This window comes from Callospermophilus lateralis, chromosome 18, assembly GCF_048772815.1.
Source record: "Callospermophilus lateralis isolate mCalLat2 chromosome 18, mCalLat2.hap1, whole genome shotgun sequence".
NCBI lineage: Eukaryota > Metazoa > Chordata > Mammalia > Rodentia > Sciuridae > Callospermophilus > Callospermophilus lateralis.
Genome location: NC_135322.1, coordinates 18,432,796 through 18,453,039, shown reverse-complemented (window position 1 = coordinate 18,453,039; position 20,244 = coordinate 18,432,796). Strand labels below are relative to the sequence as shown.

General features: G+C 35.6%; 1 protein-coding gene across 4 annotated transcripts in view; it reads left to right on the top strand.

Moving 5' to 3' along the window:
- The window catches only part of Lsm14a (LSM14A mRNA processing body assembly factor), a 62,895-nt gene that overhangs the window by 29,614 nt on the left and 13,037 nt on the right, over positions 1-20,244 (top strand). For 2 of the 4 annotated variants that reach the window (XM_076839556.2, XM_076839555.2), the window contains exons 4-6: positions 13,542-13,664; positions 18,415-18,591; positions 18,884-18,949. In XM_076839556.2, the coding sequence (XP_076695671.1) occupies positions 13,542-13,664; positions 18,415-18,591; positions 18,884-18,949 (366 nt within the window). The remainder of the gene's footprint in view (positions 1-13,541; positions 13,665-18,414; positions 18,592-18,883; positions 18,950-20,244) is intronic. The other 2 variants (XM_076839557.2, XM_076839558.2) reach the window with 1 other exon arrangement.

Sequence of the window (20,244 nt, the reverse complement as noted above, 5' to 3'; positions counted from 1 at the left end):
GATGTCCACACTTGGTATATTTGAGGGCTTAGTGCTCTCTTGTAACAATGTTTTTGAAACATAAAACTAATGAGAGGGGATGGGGGTCTACCTCAATGGAAGGGCACTTGCCTAGCATGTGTGAGGCTCTGCTGGGAGTAAGGGGCAACTGCAGTGAGAATATACAGGAAGCCTGGCATAGGTTGGGGTTTTTTTTTTTTTTTTTTTTTTTTTTTTTTTTTTTTTTTTTTTTTTTTTTTGGTGCTGAGGATTGAACCCAGGGCCTTGTACATGCGAGGCAAGCACTCTAACAACAGAGCTATATCCCCAGCCCCCCCCTGCTTATAATTATTAAAAGCATCTGGACACTTTGGTACACACCACCTGTAATCCCAGGGTGACTCAGGAGGCCAGTTTGAGGCCAGCTTCAGCAACTCAGCAAGACCCTGTCTCAACATAAAAAATAAAAAGGGCTGCTAATGATTTTTAAGTATGTCTTTGTTGAATTCCCACAGTAAAGAATGACTCAGTTGCCTGTTATGTATGAAACCATAGGTTTGATTCCCCCCAAATTTCCAGCACCATTAAAAAAGAAATAACTTTGAGGGCTCAGTGATAGAGCGCTCGCCTAGTTCGTGCAAGGCCCTGGGTTCGATCCTCAGCATTACATAAAAATAAAGATACTGTGTCTATCTACAACTGAAAAGTTAAATATTTTTTAAAATAAAATAAATAACTTTGAGACCTGTCTCTAAATAAAGTACAAAATAGGGTTGGGGATGTGGCTCAGTGGTTGAGCCCCCCTGAGTTCAATCCCCAGTAATGAAAAAAGAAAAAAAAATTCAAATCTCAAGTTTTAGCCATTTATCTTTTTAGTTCCACTGAAATTATTTAGAGATTCCTAGAGAATCATAAATATAGTTTCATGTTTTTCTTAAAACTCATTCCCGAGTTTTGTTAAAATTAACTTAATTTCTTCCTATGATTATACTTTTTTAAATAGACTTTTTGTGTATGTAAATGTTTTATTTATTCACAAAAAAAGATTGAGGGAAAAAAACAAACTCTAAAATTGGTTATAAAGCTGGGCCGTGATGGCACATGCCTGTAATCCCAAGCACCTCTGGAGGCTGAGGCAGGAGGATTTTGAGTTCAGAGCTAGCCTCAGCAACAGCGAGGTACTAAGCAACTCAGTGAGGCCCTGTCTAAATAAAATACAAAATAGGGCTGGAGATTTGACTAAGTGGTCAAGTGCCCCTGAGTTCCATCCCCGGTACCCCAAAAAATAAAATAAAACTGGACATAAACAGAAACGACAGATGCTAACTATATAGCAAATTGATGACATAACCACACAGAGGGAAGAAAATTTATTTGAATAACTTAACAGTCATTAGGATGTATTTCAAGAACAAATGGAATGACATCTTAACTTAGGTCTATAATTGGTAGTGTTATTGCTATTGTTAATTCTTAAGCAATTTTATTTATATTATAGGATAGTGCAAATGAGTAATATTGTTGTTGGGAAACTGTTTTTACTGTGGAGAAGGGAGATACAAATAATGGAAAGGAAAAAGTTGAGAAAGAACTCTGTGGTATTGAATGTGAATTAAAGGTATGAGTCTCAACTCATTTTTTAATTTTTTTAATTTATTTTTTTTTTAAGAGAGAATGAGAGAGGGAGAGAGAGAGAATTTTAATATTTATTTTTTAGTTATCGGCGGACACAACATCTTTGTTTGTATGTGGTGCTGAGGATCGAACCCGGGCCGCACGCATGCCAGGCAAGCGCACTACCGCTTGAGCCACATCCCCAGCCCCTCAACTCATTTTTTTAAATAGTTATTTCCTGGCTTTGTTCATAGAAAACCTGGAAGCAATGCCACCAGAGCAGAGAATATGTAGACCAGCTCCTGGTTTCTAAATAACATTTCCCATTAAAAGGAACCAGGACCCCTTGAAAATAAAAAGAGACACCTGTTGTAGTACATACCTATAATCTCAGCCCTAAGCAACTAGCACAACCCTATCTTAAAATAAAAAGGACTGGGGATGTGGCTCATGGTTAAGCATTCCTGGAACTTTTTTTTTTTTTTTTTTTTAAGAGAGAGAGAGAATTTTTAATATTTATTTTTTAGTTTTCGGCGGACACGACATCCTTGTATGTAGTGCTGAGGATCGAACCTGGGCCGCACGCATGCCAGGCAAGCGCGCTACCGCTTGAGCCACATCCCTAGCCCCTTGTTTTGTTTTGTTTTTTTAACAGAAAAATGCTTTCTAATAAATGAGTGTTAGTGAAGGTTAAGTATCCCTAATCTGAAATGCTCCAAAATCTAAAAATTACCTTTAGACTGTATGCATGATCAAATTTCATATTTAGACTTGGGTCCCATCCTCAAGGTATTATTTATATGCAAATATTCAAAATTTAAAAAAATCTGAAATTCAAAACACTTCTAGTTCCAAGCATGTTAGATAAGGGATACTCAATCTGTATAGATAAAACCACCATTTTGTAAATTCCAGTATAATAATAAGCAAAAATTAGCAGTGGATGCTAAAATCATTGGGTAAAAGGTGTTGGAACAGGATATTAAAATGTTCTTAAAGTATAATTCTTTGCTTACCTACTAATTACAAAGGGAGAGAAATGTTCCTTTATTAGATTTTAGTGGTTACCATCTTAACCAAGTTGTCAAGTTTAGCATTGCATTAGTTAAATAATTTTGTAAAGAATTTTGTGTCTCCTGGGCTGGGATTGTAGCTGAGTGTTAGAGCGCTTGCCTTGCATGTGTGAGGACCTGGGTTCGATCCTCAGCCCACATAAAAATAAAAATAAAGATAGTGTGTCCATCTAAACTTAAAAATATATATTTCTTAAAAAAAAGAATTTTGTGTCTCCTGATGTGATAATTGATGGGGAAGGGAGGAGTATATAACCTTGGTGGTGTTCTTGCTGAAAATACAGAATCTAATGTATTCAGATGATGGGATGTTCTTCAAAACAATTACTGAGATTTGTCAAAGGAAAAACCCAAAGAAAGACAGCAAAACTGTTTCAGACTGGGAGCCTGAAGAGAGGTATCATCCAAATGCAATATATTATTGGATCTTGAGTCTGAGAAACAATCTAAAGAATATTTTAAGGACCACTGAGGAACTTTTGAGTGTGGGCTAAATGTTGATTGGTATTATTGCTGTTGATTTTCTTAAATGTAGTAATGGTGTTGTTAACCACATAGGAAAATGTCTTTGTTTTGAAGAAATGGTTCTGAAATATTCAAGGGTGACTGGTCAAATTAATTTGTAACTTATCTGAGGAAAAGACTAGTAGCATTTTGAGAAATAAAGAAATGGAAAAATGGAGTAGGCATGGCAGGATGTTAGCATTTGGTGAGTCTAGAGGAATGTATTAATATTTGATTTTAACATAAGTTTAACATTTTTCAGGATTAAAAATTTTAAATATTTATTTCCTTTTATACTTAATTCTTGGATAGGTAAAATCTGCAGTAGTAACTTTGGTCCATGAATTTCCTAATCCTATTCAGGTTGTAAGATCAGCATTATTTATACAGGCAGTTTTAATTTTTGATTGTGTGTGTGTGTGTGTGTGTGTGTGTGTGTGTGTGTGTTTGTTTTTGACAGTACTGCGGATCAAACCCCAGGGATGCATGGTAGGCAAGTGCCCCATCACAGAGCTATATCCCAACCCTGTATTGTTCTTTTTGAGAGTCCTTTCACTAAATTAAATAGTAGGCTAACATGAGAATCATCATTGTTTTTATTTCTTATGTTTGCTTGGCTTAATAGGTATGAAAATTTTAACACATACCTGGTATGTGTTAGATCCACACACAGGATCTAACACATACCATCAGTGTAATAACTATTTCTGTCCCTCTTTAAGGACTGTACCTCCATTTGGGTACAATATCTATTCCTTGTATAATATCTATTCCTTGTAAAAGCTTTTATCTTTTTTGAGATGGGGTCTTGCTGAGTTGCTTAGGGCCTCACTAAGTTTCTTTTTTATTTTTTTTTTAAATTTTTTTTTGTTGTTGTTGTTGTAATTGGACACACTACCTTTATTTCACTTATTTATATGTAGTGCTGAGGATCCAACCCAGGGCCTCGCATGTGCTAGGCAAACCCTCTACCGCTGAGCGAAAACCCCAGCCCCCTCACTGAGTTTCTGTGGCTAGCTTTGATCTCGTGATCCTCCTGCCTCAGCCTCCTGAGCTGCCAGGATTATAGGCATGCACCACCACACCAGGCACTTTTATCTTATTAAGTATGTATTATTATTGATATTATGGTTTGCAGTTCAGTGTTGTTTGGTTTTTGCAGTGCCAGACTATTTTTGAATGGTTGATTTCCATATTGATAAAGATATTTGTGGCGTGGCTAATTAGGAAACTATATATTAGAAATTGCTAAATAAATGAAATTAGCATTGATCAAGGGTGGTAGATGTTTTTAGGAAAAAGAATTAATTCAGATATAGTTTATGTTGGAACAAATAAAGCCAGATTTTAATCTAAGCCTCCTTTTTTTCAGTTGCTAATACTCTGATTTTTAGAAGGAAGATTAAATGAATTAGGATTACTGTATTGCTATGTGATAAGGAAAGTCTTTTCCATTAAAATTTTCATATACAGATGCTCCTCAGTTTATTATAGGCTTATATCACAGTAAACATTAAGTCAAAAATAGTGTGAGTCAAAAATGCATTTCATACACCTACCCTACCAAACATCATAGGTTAGCTTATCCTACCCAAACATATTCACAACAGTGACATTCACCTATAGTTGGGCAAAATCATTTAACACAAAGCCTGTTTTTTGTTTTGTTTTGTTTTTAATACTTTATTAGTTATTGATGGACCTTTGTTTATTTGTTTATATGTGCTGCTGAGAATTGAACCCAGTGTCTCACACATGCTGCGCAAGTGCCCTACCACGACCCCAGCCCATAAAGCCTGTTTTATAATAAAATGTTAGATATTTTATATACACACAGAGATGGGCATTTAGACATACTGGGATGGGAAGACACAAAATTAAATATAAAAAAAAATTGACAACACCATACGCTGTAGAGTATGGGTGATTTACTCTTGTGATCAGAGGCTGACTGGGGGTTGCAGCTTGCTGCTGCCACTAAGCATCATAAGAGAGTGTCATTGCATCTGGTAACCTGAGAAAATATCAAAATTTAAAGTACAGTTTCTTCTGAATGAGTTCGCTTTCATACCATGATGAAGTAAAAAAAAATCATACATTAGGACCCATCTCTAATACTATTGTAACTTGTCACTATTTTATCTTAATATATTTTGGAGAGAGCTTTTTAAAGTAAAAGGCAGCAGTCCAACAGAAACTGGAGCAAGGGTTTGTGACTTATTACAGTTCACAGAAAAAGAAATACAAATGGTCCTTAAACATGTGAAAAAGATGCTTTGATCTTGGTTGTATTAAAAAAAAAAGTTAAAATATATATGTACATCTCAGTTCTACACTGAGACATCATTTTGATAGAATGCCAGAATTTTAAATACATACTCTTGGGAAGTCTGTGAGGAAACAGATACTCTCATACATTAAAAAGAATAAGTGACAGATCGACTTAGTATCTTTTTGAAGTGTTAGATGAACAGGGTGCCTTCATTTTATTTAATTTTTTAATGTGGTGCTAAGGAACAAACCCAGTGCCTCACACATGGTAGGCAAATGCTCTTCCACTGAGCTACAGCCCCAGGTAAAATAATTCTTATGTACAGAGATTAGATCATTATTGCCCTTATTTATGGACACATATGAAAAATTAAGTACCTCAATAAATGAAGCATCAAAACACATTTCCATATGCTACCACTGATGAATAGACAATGAGAACTTACTACTACAGTCAAAAAAAATGACTCAAGTAGTGTTAATGATACAAATTGATGATGGTACAATTATATAAAATATCTTTTAATTTTTTTAGTTGTACATGGACACACCTTTATTTTATGTATTTTTTTTTTTTTTTTAATGTGGTACTGAGGATCGAACCTAGTGCCTCACACGTGCTGGGCAAGTGCTATGTTGTCTGCCTGCTCCCTTCTATAACACTTGTACAAGGTAATAATCCTGAAAATTAAGTGTATAAAACGATAGTTTGCAGCTGGGCACAATGGTTCATGCCTGTAATCCCAGCAACTTGGGAGGCTGAGGCAAGAGAATTGCAAGTTCAAGGCCAGCCTCAGCAATGTAGTGAGTCCCTAAGTAACTTAGTGAGACCCTGCCTCAAAATGAAAAGGTTTAGGGTTGTTGCTCAGTGGTTAAACACTCATGAGTTTAATCCCCAATACCAAAAAAAAGAAAAAGAAAAAAATTGAAACGGGTTTACTGGTATTATGCATCTTTCTGCATAATACTCTTAGGGGCAAGATGGAGACAATTGTATACATTTTAGTTGATTAAACGTGCAACCAGTTATTTTAATGATTGTCTTAAATCTCCAGTGTTTTGTACAAATTAATTCTTAATCACTGTTTAATAAAGAATTAGAAGACATGCATATGAACCTTACAATTAGCGTAAAACTAGGAGGATATTTTATTACACATGTCAAACTTAGGCTTGTTAAAGATCTGCTATGTGAATTATAAAGGAATTATTCCAGATGTTGTGTCTGCCGATAACTAAAAAATAAATATTAAAAAATTCTCTCTCTCTCTCTCTTTTAACAAAATAAAGAAATTATTCCAGTTTAAAAGGAGATATTGTGATGGGTGCAGTGGCACATGCATATGATCTCAGCAGCCTGGGAGGCTCAGGCGAGAGGATCCAAAGTTCAAAGCCAGCCCCAGCAAAAGCAAGGTGCTAAGCAACTCAGAGAGACCCTGCCTCTAAATTTAAAAATACAAAATAGAGCTGGGGATGTGGTTCAGTGGTCCAGTACCCTTGAGTTCAATTCCCAGTTACTGCCCCTCCCCGGCCCCCAAATAAGGAGACTTACCTATATACATGTATGATTACACCACCAGTGTGACTGTGCACCATGTACAGCCAGAGCAGTGAGAAATTGTGTTCCATTAGTGTACAATGTGTCAAAATGCATTCTGCTGTCATGAATAACTAATTAGAACAAATTTTTGAAAAAATTTTTAAAAGAAAAAAGGAGACACTAACAGACTGGAAAAAAAAGAGAATGAGAATGACCCAACTTAATGATGGTTTATAAGAGATTCAGTGAAATATAGCAAGGGAAAAGACATACCATACAAACACTAATAACAAGAAAACCATGTTGTGTTTTTAATAACAGAAAATTGGTAAAGATCAGGGATACTGCCAGAGACAGATTCTTCACAATTGCAAGGGTCAATGTTTTATAAAAGTAAATGCACCATCCTAAATGTTCATGTTACTTTTATAAAGCAATATACTCAACAATTGCAGAATACCGTTTTTTTTGTTGTTTGTTTTTCTTCAAGTAGAAATGTACTATTCAACAATATAACAAGTTAAATTCCAGAAAGAAACTGGGCACGGTGGAATACATTATAATCCCAGCTGTTTGGGAGGCTGAGGCAAGATGATTGAAAGTTTGAGGCCACCCTTGGAAACTTAGTGAATTCCTGTCTCAAAATAAAAATAAATAAATAAAAAGGGATGGGGATATAGAACTGTGGGACAGTGCCCCTAGGTTCAGTCCCAGGGAAGGCCTCCAGAAAGATTGAAATCACATACAGTAGACTGAGGATATAGCTCAGTTGGTAGAGTGCTTGCCTCACATGCACAAGGCCCTGGGTTCAATCCCTAGCACCACAATAAATAAATACAGTTGCTGGAAATGGGTAAAAACCCCGAAATTCCTTCAAAAAAGAAAAAAGAAGAAGGAAAAAAATCACAGTATATTCTCAAACCACAAAGAAATTAATTGCGAAACTAATAAAGATATTTTGAAAAATCTCCAAATAATTTGAAGTGTAACAAACCTGTTAATCTTCGATAGATGAAGGGTGAAATCACAGGAAAATTTTAAAAATGTTTCTCCCACTTTTTTAAATTTAATTTTTTATACAAATCAAGCACATATTGTCATTTCCCTGGTAGTACATGATGTTCTCCCACATTTTTTTATTGGTCCATTATAGTTGTACACATTTATGGAATTTTGTTATATTCATACATGCCCACAATATAAAAATGTAATTTGGCATTTTTAATTTAATGACTACAAATTGTAACATCAAGATTTGTAGTCTTAAGAAGCTAGAAAAGGACAGAAAATTATCCCAAAAGTAATAGAAAAAAAAATGGTGAGCAAAAATCAACAAAATAGAAACATGTCATTATATGATATAAATTAATTATCAGTAATAAAATTTCAGGTTGTGGTGGTGAAAACCTGTAATCCTAGCAACTCAGGAGGCTGAGGCAGGAGGATCACAAGTTCAAGGCCAGCCTCAGCAACTTAGTAAGGCCCCATCTCAAAATAACAAAGGCTGAGGATGTGGCTGAACACCCTTAGGTTTAATCCCCAATGCCCCCCACCCCAAAAAAGTTTTCCTTGAAAATTTTTATAAAATTGACAAGTCCCTAGCCAGACCAAGTCCCTAGCCAGACCAATCAAGGAAAGAGAGAGGAAGAAAGAATACCCAGGTATCAAGAATAAGAGTAGCCAGGCATAGTAGTGCACACCTGTAATCCCAGCAATTTAGGAAGCTAAGACAGAAGGATCTCAAGTTCAAGACCAGCCTCAGCAATTTAATGACACCCTGTCTCAAACCACTCAGGTGATGTGCTTACCTATAATCCCAGTGGCTAGGGAGGCTGGAGCAGGAGGATCACAAATTCAAGGCTAGCCTAAGCAATTTAGCAAGGCCCTAAGCAAATCATTGAGATTCTGTCTCTAAACAAAATACAAAAGAAAGGGCTGGGGATGTGGCTCAGTGGTTGAGCGCCCCTGGATTCACTCCCCAGTACCAAGAAAGAAAGAAAGAAAACTGAAAAGGGCTGGGGATGTGGCTCAGTGGAAAAAAACACCTTTGAGTTAAAAAATCCCCAGTATTTAAAAAAAAAAGAAAAAGAATGAAAGTAGAGCTGGGGGTGTAGCTCAGCAGTAGAGCACTTGCCTAGCAAGTGGGTGGCTCTGGATTCAGTTCCCATCACCACAAAAATTATTATTATAATAAAGAGCAGGGATAACTATAGACCTTAAAGAATGATATAAGGAGGAGCACATGCCTATAGTCTTAGCAGCACAAGGGTTTGAGCCCAGGTATTCAAGGCCAGCCTGGGTACTATAGCAAGACCCCATCTCTTTAAAAAAGTGAAAAAAGAATAATATAGGGCTATTATGAGCAACTTTATGTCAAGTTTTGATAGCTTAGATGAAATGGACAGATTCTTTAAAGAATACAACTTTCTTAAACGAACACAGAGAAAATAAAATCTCAGTATTTGCTAATGAAGTTGGAACTATAATTTAAAATCTCCCACACACAAAAAAAAAATGTAGACTTGCTTTACTGGTAAATTCAACTATGCATTTAGGAAAAAGATCATTTTTACTAATACGCTCTCAGAGAACTGAGGAAGAGGAAGTACTTAACAAGATAACCAAGGTTAGGTAACTGAGATAACCAAATCTGACAAGATCATTATCTTATGAGAAAAAAATTACAGATCTGTGTCCGAGAAATAGTCATAAAACATAAAAATCTTTGACAAAGTATTAGTAGAGCCAGCAATTCTGAACAAGGAGATTATGTAATGATAAAGTGAGGTTTATCTTGAAACGGTAAAGTTGTTTAATGCTTATTAACAAAATCAAGAATAATTGTAGCCAGGGCTGGGGATGTGGCTCAAGCGGTGGCGCGCTCGCCTGGCATGCGTGCGGCCCAGGTTCTATCCTCAGTACCACATACAAACAAAGATGTTGTGTCCGCTGAAAACTAAAAAAAAAAATAAATAAATATAAAAAAAATTTTAAAAAAAGAATAATTGTAGCCATCTCAAGGGATATCAAACAGGCATGTGATAAAATTCAACACCCAGAGAATTTCCTAAATTATGTATCACTTCTGTAAATGAAAAACAAGAACTAACATAATGGTGAAATGATGCAAGTTTTCCCCTGATGTCAGAAATGAAGCAAAGGCAAAATTATCCCTTACATTAAGACAAGTAAAAGATATTAAAGGCTTAAAGATTGAAAGAGAAAACTAAAAATGCTTTATTTTAGGGTGATTTGACTGTGTAGAAATTGTAAAGGAATATTAAAATCACTAGAATTAATGTGTGAATTAACTATAAAAGGTTAATGTACATGATAAATATATGGAAGTCTGTGGTACTCTATAACAAATAGTAACTGGCAAACTTGCCTATATGACAAGTCCAGCTAGCCTTCTATTTTTATAAAGTTTTACTGGAACACAGCTGCTATATTCATTTACTTACTTGTTGTTTATGGCTGTTTTCTCACCTTCAAGGGAAGAATTGAGTCATTATGCTGGGATCATATGGCCTACAAGGCTTATATTTGCCTATTGATACCTGATATAGAACAGCTTATTAGGAATTGAAATGTATAATAGCACTGCTTAAAATAGCATCAGTAAACTACAAGTATAGCTAGGTGCAGTGTTGCATGCCTGTAATCCCACCAACTCAGAAAGGAGAAGGGTTACAAATTCGATGTCAGCCTCAGCAATTTAACAGGACTGTCTCAAAATTATAAAAGGGGCCCCAAGCAGTGGCACATGTCTATAATCCCAGTAGCTGTGGAGGCTGAGGCAGGAAGATTTCGAGTTCAAAGTCAGTCTCAGCAAAAACCAGAAGCTAAGCAGCTCAGTGGAACTCAGTTTCTAAATAAATACAAAAATGGGCTGGGGATGTGGTTCAGTGGTCAAGTGCCCCTGAGTTCAATCCCCAGTACCCAAAAAAAAGAAAGAAAGGACTGCAGATATAGCTCAGTGGTAAAGTGCCCTGGGTTCAATCCCTAACACCCCCCCCCCCCGCGCGGCAAAAAGGGATTTTTAGCAAAAGTTATTTTTAAATCTCTGTAACGGTAGTTCTTGCTGGAGAGGGAGTCATTTGACCCTCCTTCCTAAGGGGACATTTGCTGATTAAATGTACAGAAACACTTTTGGTTAAATAAAACTCAAAAAAACTGAAAAGATTGGAGATCTATATAAGTAGAAAATTAATCCATGCTTATGGATTGAAAGAATCAGTATATTTCAGATGATACCTTCCCCTAAATTGATTCATTGTAATCCCAATCAGAATCCTTCAGATTTTTAAAAATAGAAATTGTCATGCAGATTCTAAAAATTATGTGGAAATTTTTTAAAAAGAGTACCCTGGACAATCTTGAGAAAGTTTAAGGTTTGCGCAACCCAATTTCAAGACATATTATAAAGCTACAGTAATCAGAACTTTGTTGGCCTAAGGATAGACAAATACATTGGAAGTGAGGAATAAAGGATATAAAAGAGGTGAATCCGCCAAATACTGACTTACAAAAAAGGCTCCAGTTTAGCGCGAAGGAGAAAGGAAGGCCACTTTAACATACAGTGGTATAGCTGCTGGATATCTATGGAAAATATAAACCTTGACCTTACTTAAACCGTTCATAAAAAATATTTTGAGGTATATTATAGGCTTAAATCAGAATTGGGGTAGAAATAATTGGTGTAGTGTGACCAGAAATTTGAAGAATTTGAAGATGTAGAATGCTTACTCCAGGGGGCAGCAGAGGAAGATTGATTGAGGTGAGGAAGCACAGAGCCGTATAGGGCTAAGAATACACATCATCAAAGTAGCTTATGTTTTGGTCATTGCTCAAACTAGAGCTAATGGGATTGATTCAGATCCCCCATGGAATTCTTTTTCTTTTATTCTTTTTTTTCTTTTTTTTTTTTTTTTTTTTGAAAGATAGAGAGAAGAGAGAGAGAGAGAATTTTTTAATATTTTATTTTTTAGTTATCGGCGGACACAACATCTTTGTTTGTATGTGGTGCTGAGGATCGAACCCGGGCCGCACGCATGCCAGGCGAGCGCGCTACCGCTGAGCCACATCCCCAGCCCCCTTTTTTTTCTTTTTGAGATAGGGTCTCACTAAGTTGCAAATGCTGGCTTTGAACTATGAAATCCTCAGCTTCCCAAGCTGCTAGAATTACAGGCATGCACCACTGCCCAGCTCCCCCACAGAATTCTTTAAAGTGCTAATCACAGCATTCCCAGGAATATTGTAGGAGTTTATGTTTGGTCTTTTCACGACCTGGCTAGAATGGCACTGCCTAATTGAAGTGCACCTCCAAAGGAGTCTTAGTGGCTCTGAGATACTGTGCTATGTCCTGATGCCCCATTTTAAGAGAGATATAAACAAGTAGAATTCATTAAATTGGGATCAGTAAGGAAGAGTAGCTTAAAGACCATGTAAAGTTAGTAATGGTTGAAGGAATGGAGTTGCCTGCCCTGGGAATGAACAGACTGCAAGGGGCATGCTGTTGTGGGCTAGACTGGTTAAAAGAAAAGAGGTAGACATATAAGAGGAGGGCCTTAAAAATTGAGAAAAGTAGTTCAAACTTGTATCTTGACAGTAATAATGTGATTATATTTATATTTCTTAATTTTATTTTATAAAATATTCTAGTTATCATCTTTATTGAGTTTAGATGATGAGGATGGGGACTATTGAAATAATATTAAATGGGGAAAAAACACAGTATATAAAAAGTGAATAATCCAGAAGTTCTGTAGAAACTTATAGAGGATCAACATAACCAAGCATGGGAGATAACTGGATCCATTCCAGGGACTGTATCACCCAAACTTTATGTGGCTGTTTTAAGCAGAATGCAGCTCCACAATCCCATTTTAAGGTGAAGCATTGAAACTGGGATCTTTTGTCTATTGCCTTGGAAATGCCGAAGAAGCTTCTAGTCTGTTAATTTGGCCATTTGTGCAGATACTTGGTATCAGAATAATTGAACTTAATGTTGGTATCAAATGTACCATTTCTGCTACTTCTTTATCTGATGTGTATCCTTCCTGTTGCATTTGCACCTGGGACCCTTCTACATGTGTATAAAAATTGTTTACATCCAAGTATCCTGGGCTTTAAATTGACATTTTTCACCCTACATTGTCATGGTTTTCCAAACTATTGTTTTGTTTTATTTGTGTGATTATTTATTTATTTTTGGTGTCAAGATAGAACCCAGGGGTGCTTAATCACTGAGCCATATCCCCAACCCCTTATATGTTGTTTTGCAAGTCAGGGACTTGCCAAGTTACCTATGACCTTGCTGAGTTGCTGAGGCCAGCCTTGAACACGTGGTCCTCCTGCCTCTGTCTCTCAAATCACTGGGATGACAGGCATGCACCACCATGCCTGGCTTCAAACAATTATTTTATACACTTAATTTGTATAAGTGTTATAGAATGGAATAAGCAGTTGTCATTAAGATGATATTTTATATAATTGAAAGGTTTTATTTTTTCTTTTTTGTTGTTGTTGTTGTTGTTAAAAAAAAAAAAATCTTCAAGCTGGAAGCTCGTTGACATCTTTTGGAACAGAAACATCAAACAGTGGTACCTTGTCCCAAAGTAGTGCAGTTGGTTCTGCCTTTACACAGGATACAAGATCTATAAAAACACAGTTATCTCAAGGTAAGCCTTTTGTTTTTCCCCTTCAGATATTTTTCATTCTAAATTTTTATAGTGATTTTTTACTCTCTCTGAGCTTTTGCAGTTTGTAAATTACATGTATAATTTCTATTTAGTTCTTTTAATTTTTTTCTCCTAGTTATTGTATTGTAATTAATGTGTCATTGAATAACATACTGTTTAGACTTAAAACTTCTTAGATCATGAAACTGAATGGTGAACATTCTCTATGTTTAATGTGTTTTTTAAAGCAATTGTGTAATTTGTGAATGGCACTTACATATATCAAATCAGTACCAGATTTACCACTGAAGATGAGCTAGCCTATATAAATTTGAAATACTGTCTGAGAAAAATGAGCTATTCATTGTACTGTTGCATCTTCCCTAACATTCTGATAGGATGTAGAGCAGTCATTCTCAGTGTGGACCACCCACAACAATGTCATCTAGAGCACTTCTGGAAAATGTAGGTCCTAACTGAGACCTACTACATCAAAATCGCTGGAGCAGGGATCTGCATTTTAATAAGCTTCTTAAAAGATCCTGTTTTATTTTTAAACTTTTTCCATCAGTCAGTCTCATAATCTTCAGTAGTCACAAGATTTCAGTCAGCTTTTATCCATTGCTAAAGTGGGTATTTATTAGTTCATTGCTTTACATGAATGTTTACTCTTTAATAGAGCAATGTAAAGTTATTTTAGGAAGATGCTGTAATCAGGGCTGGACTTGTGGCTCAGTAGTGGAGTGCTCTCCTCGCACGTGTGAAGCACTGGGTTTGATCCTCATTACTACATAAAATAAATAAAGGTATTGTTTTTATCTGCAACTAAAAACAAATGTTTTTAAAAAGAGAGAGATGCTGTAATCACAGAATTAATACTTTTGTTATCAATGAAATAAAAATACAATAAACATAAGGAAAAATATAAAAATAATCATAAACTTAGTACCCAGGAATAATATTTACATGTTGTGTAAGAATTAAAATTTTCAAAATGTTTGCAGTGCTCTTAACATAGTACCTCAGACAGCACATGCTCAGTAGATATCAGCTATCTTAATCAGTAGTCAATATCAAACCTAACATAGAAATCCCAGAAGAATTCTTATTAATAAATACAGATGCCTGCTATCACTACTACTCAGCCTTAAAAAGTTTTAGCTAATTCAGGAATATATGAGGCAATAAGAAAGCAACATAAATATTGAAATTAGCATTATTTGTCAATGTTAATTTTTTACTTGGAATTGAGAATTCACTGAAAAACTTAGAAAAAGGAAGGGACTTAGAGATAAAATACCCCCATAAAAGAAGTCACATATAATGAGAAAAACATCTTGTTCCTTGGTGAAAAATTCAGTATTGATAAGACTTTACTTCTTACTAATTAAATTTATTGCACTTTTAATCCATTCAAGTGGAATAGTAGAAGAACTTAAACAGAAAGTTTTTGTTGGGTTGGTTTGGGGTGAGTGCTGGGGCTTAAGTGAACCTAGGAACGCTCTACCACTGAACTACAGCCCCAGCCCTCTCCCCTTTTAAATTTTTTAGTTGTAGATGGATGCTATACCTTTATTTTATTTATTTACTTTTGTGTGGTATTGAGGATCAAACTCACACATGCTAGGCAAGTGCTCTACCACTGAGCCACAGCCTCAGCACCCCCAGCTCCCTTTTTTTTTTTTTTTTAAGAGAGAGAGAGAGAGAGAGAGAGAGAGAGAATTTTAATATTTTATTTTTTAGTTTTCGGCAGACACAACATCTTTGTTTGTATGTGGTGCTGAGGATGGAACACGGGCCGCACACATGCCAGGCGAGCGCGCTACCGCTTGAGCCACATCCCCAGCCCCTCCCAGCTCCCATTTTTAAATTTTTATTTTGAGTTAAGAGTCTTGCTAAGCTGCCAACACTGGCCTCAAACCTCAGATTGATCCTCCTGCCTCTTCCTCCTGAGTTGCTGAGATTACAGGCTTATATCACTTTACCCAGCAGAAAAAAATGTCTTTAAAATAAACTTGGACATAAATAGCAGGGCATGGAAGCAAAAAGAAAAAGAATTTAATAGATGATAAAAGTATTATTATTTTTAAATTTATGGAGAAAAACTGGTTGTTCCAGTGAATGGCGTTGGGGCAGACAGTACTTCCTGATCATTTAGAGGATTTTGGTGGGAGGTTTTTTCAGGTACTAGGGATTGAACGCAGGGCTTTGCACGTGCCAGGCAAGCACTCTGCTACTAAGCCATATCCCCAGCCCAAAAACTTTTTTAAAATAAATTTAAATGTTAAATTTTAGGTACAATTTTATTAATTAAAGTTGGAGGTATATTTATATAAAATTGTTAAAAAGAAGGGCAGAGAGTGCCCATTTTAATCTCACCAACTGAAATTTCTTAATATCACAAAATTAAAACACCTGGAATTTTCTTTAAACTGTGATAAGAATGTGAGGACACATGGGGCTGGGGTTGTAGCTCAGTTGGTAGAGCGTTTGCCTTGCATGTTTGAGGCACTGGGTTCGATCCTCAGCACCACATAAAAACAAATAAAATAAAGGTATTGTATCTGTCTACAACTAAAAAACATTTTTTTTAAAGTGGTTTTTTTAAAAGAATGTGAGGACACAAGAGGATGTATTTATTTATTTTTACTCAATATCTTCTGGATTTATTCCTATATTATGCCCACATTACCTACATTACCCTATTTATAGCAAAACTGTCATCATGATTACTAAACTATATTTGTAAAAAAAAAGAATGTTTTAAACACAAACAAATTAATTTGTTACTTGCTGTGATTGCCCCATTATATGTACTTCTCTAGTGCTTCTGAATGACAGGATCTTTTCTCAAAGAAAGGGTTTAATAAAGAGCTTTAAAAGATCATTTTGTGTAGTAAAATTAACTACAGTATAGTAGAATTATATTTTTCTGCAATGTAGTAAAATTAACTATATTGTATAAATATAAAATGTTATTGTATTTTTTGTTACAAAGTTAACTATAGCAAAATACTTTCAAAAAATTTTTACAGGCTAGGTATTGTGGTGAGCACCTATAGTCCCAACTATTGGGAAGTTGAAGCAAGAGGATTACTTAAACCCAGGAATTCAAGGCCATCCTGGGAATACAATGAGACCCTAGCTCCAAAGAGTCTTTTCATTTTATTTACTTGTTTTTTGATTTTTTTGTTTTATGAATGATTATAAAATATAAAATGTTGCTCATAGGATAAAACTTATATGAGTCACCAAGATTTCCCATTATGATCAATGGAAAAACTGGTGTTTCTATTAATGATAACTTTATTTTTAAATGTTTTCATGGTGATCTAGATCTAAATTTTTGGCCAAAGTGACTTTGCCATTAATGGCTAGAAATGGTGATACACTTTTGTAATTGCACACTTTACATCACTGTAAACTAATAAATTGTCCCTGAAGTATCTTGGATACACATTAACCAGTGTTTGCCTGTGCTCAACAGTTTGTTTGGAGCCTACACATAGACAGTAGCATACTTGGAAATGCTTTTGCATAAAATGAGCATAATTTTTAAGTAAAACATTGTATTGTATAATATCATGAAATATGAGAGCTCCCTGAGCAGAGACTAATAGCAAACACTGTGGGGTCAAAAAAAAAAAAAAAAAAGGCATAATAGTAATACCTAGTGTTGTATTCTTCAGTTAAAACTATGACTAGGTTCTGACCTCATAAAATGAAAAACAAACCCCCATGTAAAAGTAAAAACTTGCTTTTAAAGATCTCTTGAGGGCTGGGGATGTGGCTCAAGCGGTAGCCCGCTCGCCCGCTCGCCTGGCATGCGTGCGGCCCAGGTTCGATGCTCAGCACCACATACAAAAACAAAGATGTTGTGTCCGCCGAAAACTAAAAAATAAATATTAAAAAAAAAAATTCTTAAAAAAAAAAATCTCTTGAGCTTTAAAACGGCAAAGAATTAGTATAGCTACTGTGTAATTATCTGAAGGGTTTATTTTTGTTTCTCGCCTTTTAGTTTTGATGTTTATTGCCCAAATACATAAGGTATATAAAAAACACCTACTTCACTTTCTTTAATAGTACTTCATGAAGAGGTATTGCATTAGTCATCTACAGAAACATGTAAATGTGTCAGTATTATCTTGTGGTGGTTATTATTGGCATAGCCTTCATTTTTCCTACCTTCAGCATGATCTTTGATATCCCAGGAATTTTGTATTGAGCAACAATTTTTAAGAAACTTTATTCCACTAGGTAGAAACACAGATAAAAGTTGTGGAAATGTAAAGGGTCTTTGTTTTTTTCTGTTTTAATGACCAGACTGCTGAGCTTAATGGCACATGCCTGAAATGTCAGTCTCAGCAAATTAGTAAGACCCTGCCTCAAAAAATAAGACAGACTGGGGCCATAACTCAGTGGCAAAGCACCCCTTGGTTCAGTCTCCAGTACCAAAAAAAGGAGGAAAAATATTTAAAAATGATGACCAGGCCAATAAAGATAACCTGTTTTAATTAGTTCACATTTGTGCGAAGAATTTGAATTGTTAGAAATAAAACTCTAGGGCCTGGGGCTGTAGCTCAGTGGTAGAGTGTTTGCCTCACATTCACAGGGCCTTGTGTTCAATCCCCAGTTCCACGAAAAGAAAATTCTAGTTTGGTTTTTTTTTTTTTTTTTTTTTTTTTTTAAGGTCTAGGTTATTTTGAAATCCCAGGTTAGGGTAGATTCTTATCTTTTGGTTACATTTTAGGTCGTTCAAGCCCTCAGTTAGACCCTTTGAGAAAAAGTCCAACCATGGAACAAGCAGTACAGACCGCCTCGGCCCACTTACCTGCTCCAGCACCTGTTGGGAGAAGGAGCCCTGTATCAACAAGGCCTTTGCCATCTACCAGCCAAAAAGCAATAGAGAACCAAGAGCACAGGCGAGGTAGAACTTTAGCTTAAAATTTACTGTTCCTTGATTGACTGATCAACATTTTCACCTCACCTTATTTTCATTAAGAGGATTTACTTTATATGAATAATCCTAGAAGGTTTAAACTGAATTTAATAGAATGGTCAGTCCTTCAAATTTGAGTCAAAGTGGTGGTGGGGTGGCTGTACTTTTTGGGCACTACATAGATTTTGTTTTGTGGGTTTTCCCCCCATTTCTAATTTTACAGAAGTTTTTGTTTGTATGTCCTGAGTTCTTTTCTCACTTTGCATGTCTCCTTCTATAGCTGAAGTACACAAAGTTTCAAGGCCAGAAAATGAGCAACTCAGAAATGATAACAAGAGACAAGTGGGTAAGTTACTTGGATCTGAAAGCTATATCCTATGCTTCTCAACTGGGAGAGCATATTAAATGTATGATGCATGATTATTATAAAAAAAATGAAAGGTGCGGATTGTTAACTATTAAGGATTGTTAACCACAATAGAGTGACTTTGTGGTGACAGAACAGTTCTTCATCTTGGTTGTGGTGATGGTTATGCATATCTATATATGTGGTAAAGTGTCATGGACCTATACATATATAAAGACATAACAGAAAATAAGAACATCAAAAACTTGTGGTATCTGAATAAGGTCTGTATATAAGCTAATTAAATTGTGCCAGTGGCACTTTCCTGGTTTTGATAATGTACAGTAGTTATGTGAGTATTACCATTGAGCAGCTAGGTGATGGGTATAAAGGGCCAGTCTGCACGTTTTTTTCTTCCATATGTCTATAATTATTTTAAAATGAAGAATAGTTAAAATCAAATATACTCTTCGGCCGGAGGCTGGGGGGAGCGAATACTCAATAATAGTTCTGGTTGGTATTTTTTTGTTTGTTTGTTTGTTTGTTTACTTATTTTATAATCCATACCTTCCCAAAAGCATTCATTGTATTACTAATTTCAAATTCATTAATGGAAATCAGATTATAATTTAAAACTCTTCCAAATTAAAAAAGTATAATCATCTTATTTACATAATGGGAAATAAGTAATTTTCTAAATTTTAGAAACATAGATATAATTTTGTATATGTGTGTAAACACTATCTCATTTCTCTTGTACATTTTTTAAATGGGTGCTTACAGTGTTGCCCAGGCTTGGCCTTGAATGCCTCAATGGATCCTCCTGCATCAGCCTCCTAAGAAACTAGGACTATACCCAGCTCTGTACAGTTTTGTGCTATGAGCCGTGGAATTCATAGGTTTTGGTTTGATTTTATCTATCTATTTATTTATTTATTTTAGTTATAGTTGGACACAATACGTTTATTTTATTTTATTTATTTTTATGTGGTACTGAGGATCGAACCCAGGGCCTCACATGTGCTAGGGGAGTGCTCTACCACTGAGCCATAATCCCAGCTCTGATTAAATTGTGTGTATGTGTATATATGGTGCTGGGGATTGAACCCAGGGCCTTGTGCATGCAAGGCAAGCACTCTGACAACTGAGCTATATATATCCCAGGCCCAAAATTTTTTTTTTTTTTTAATGGATTTGCCATAATGTGGCCAAGTCGTTTTTAATAGTAAAGTTGAATGTTTTTTAAAATCCTGCTTATCTAGATATAAGAAGCATCTGGCTATGCTGCCGTGGGG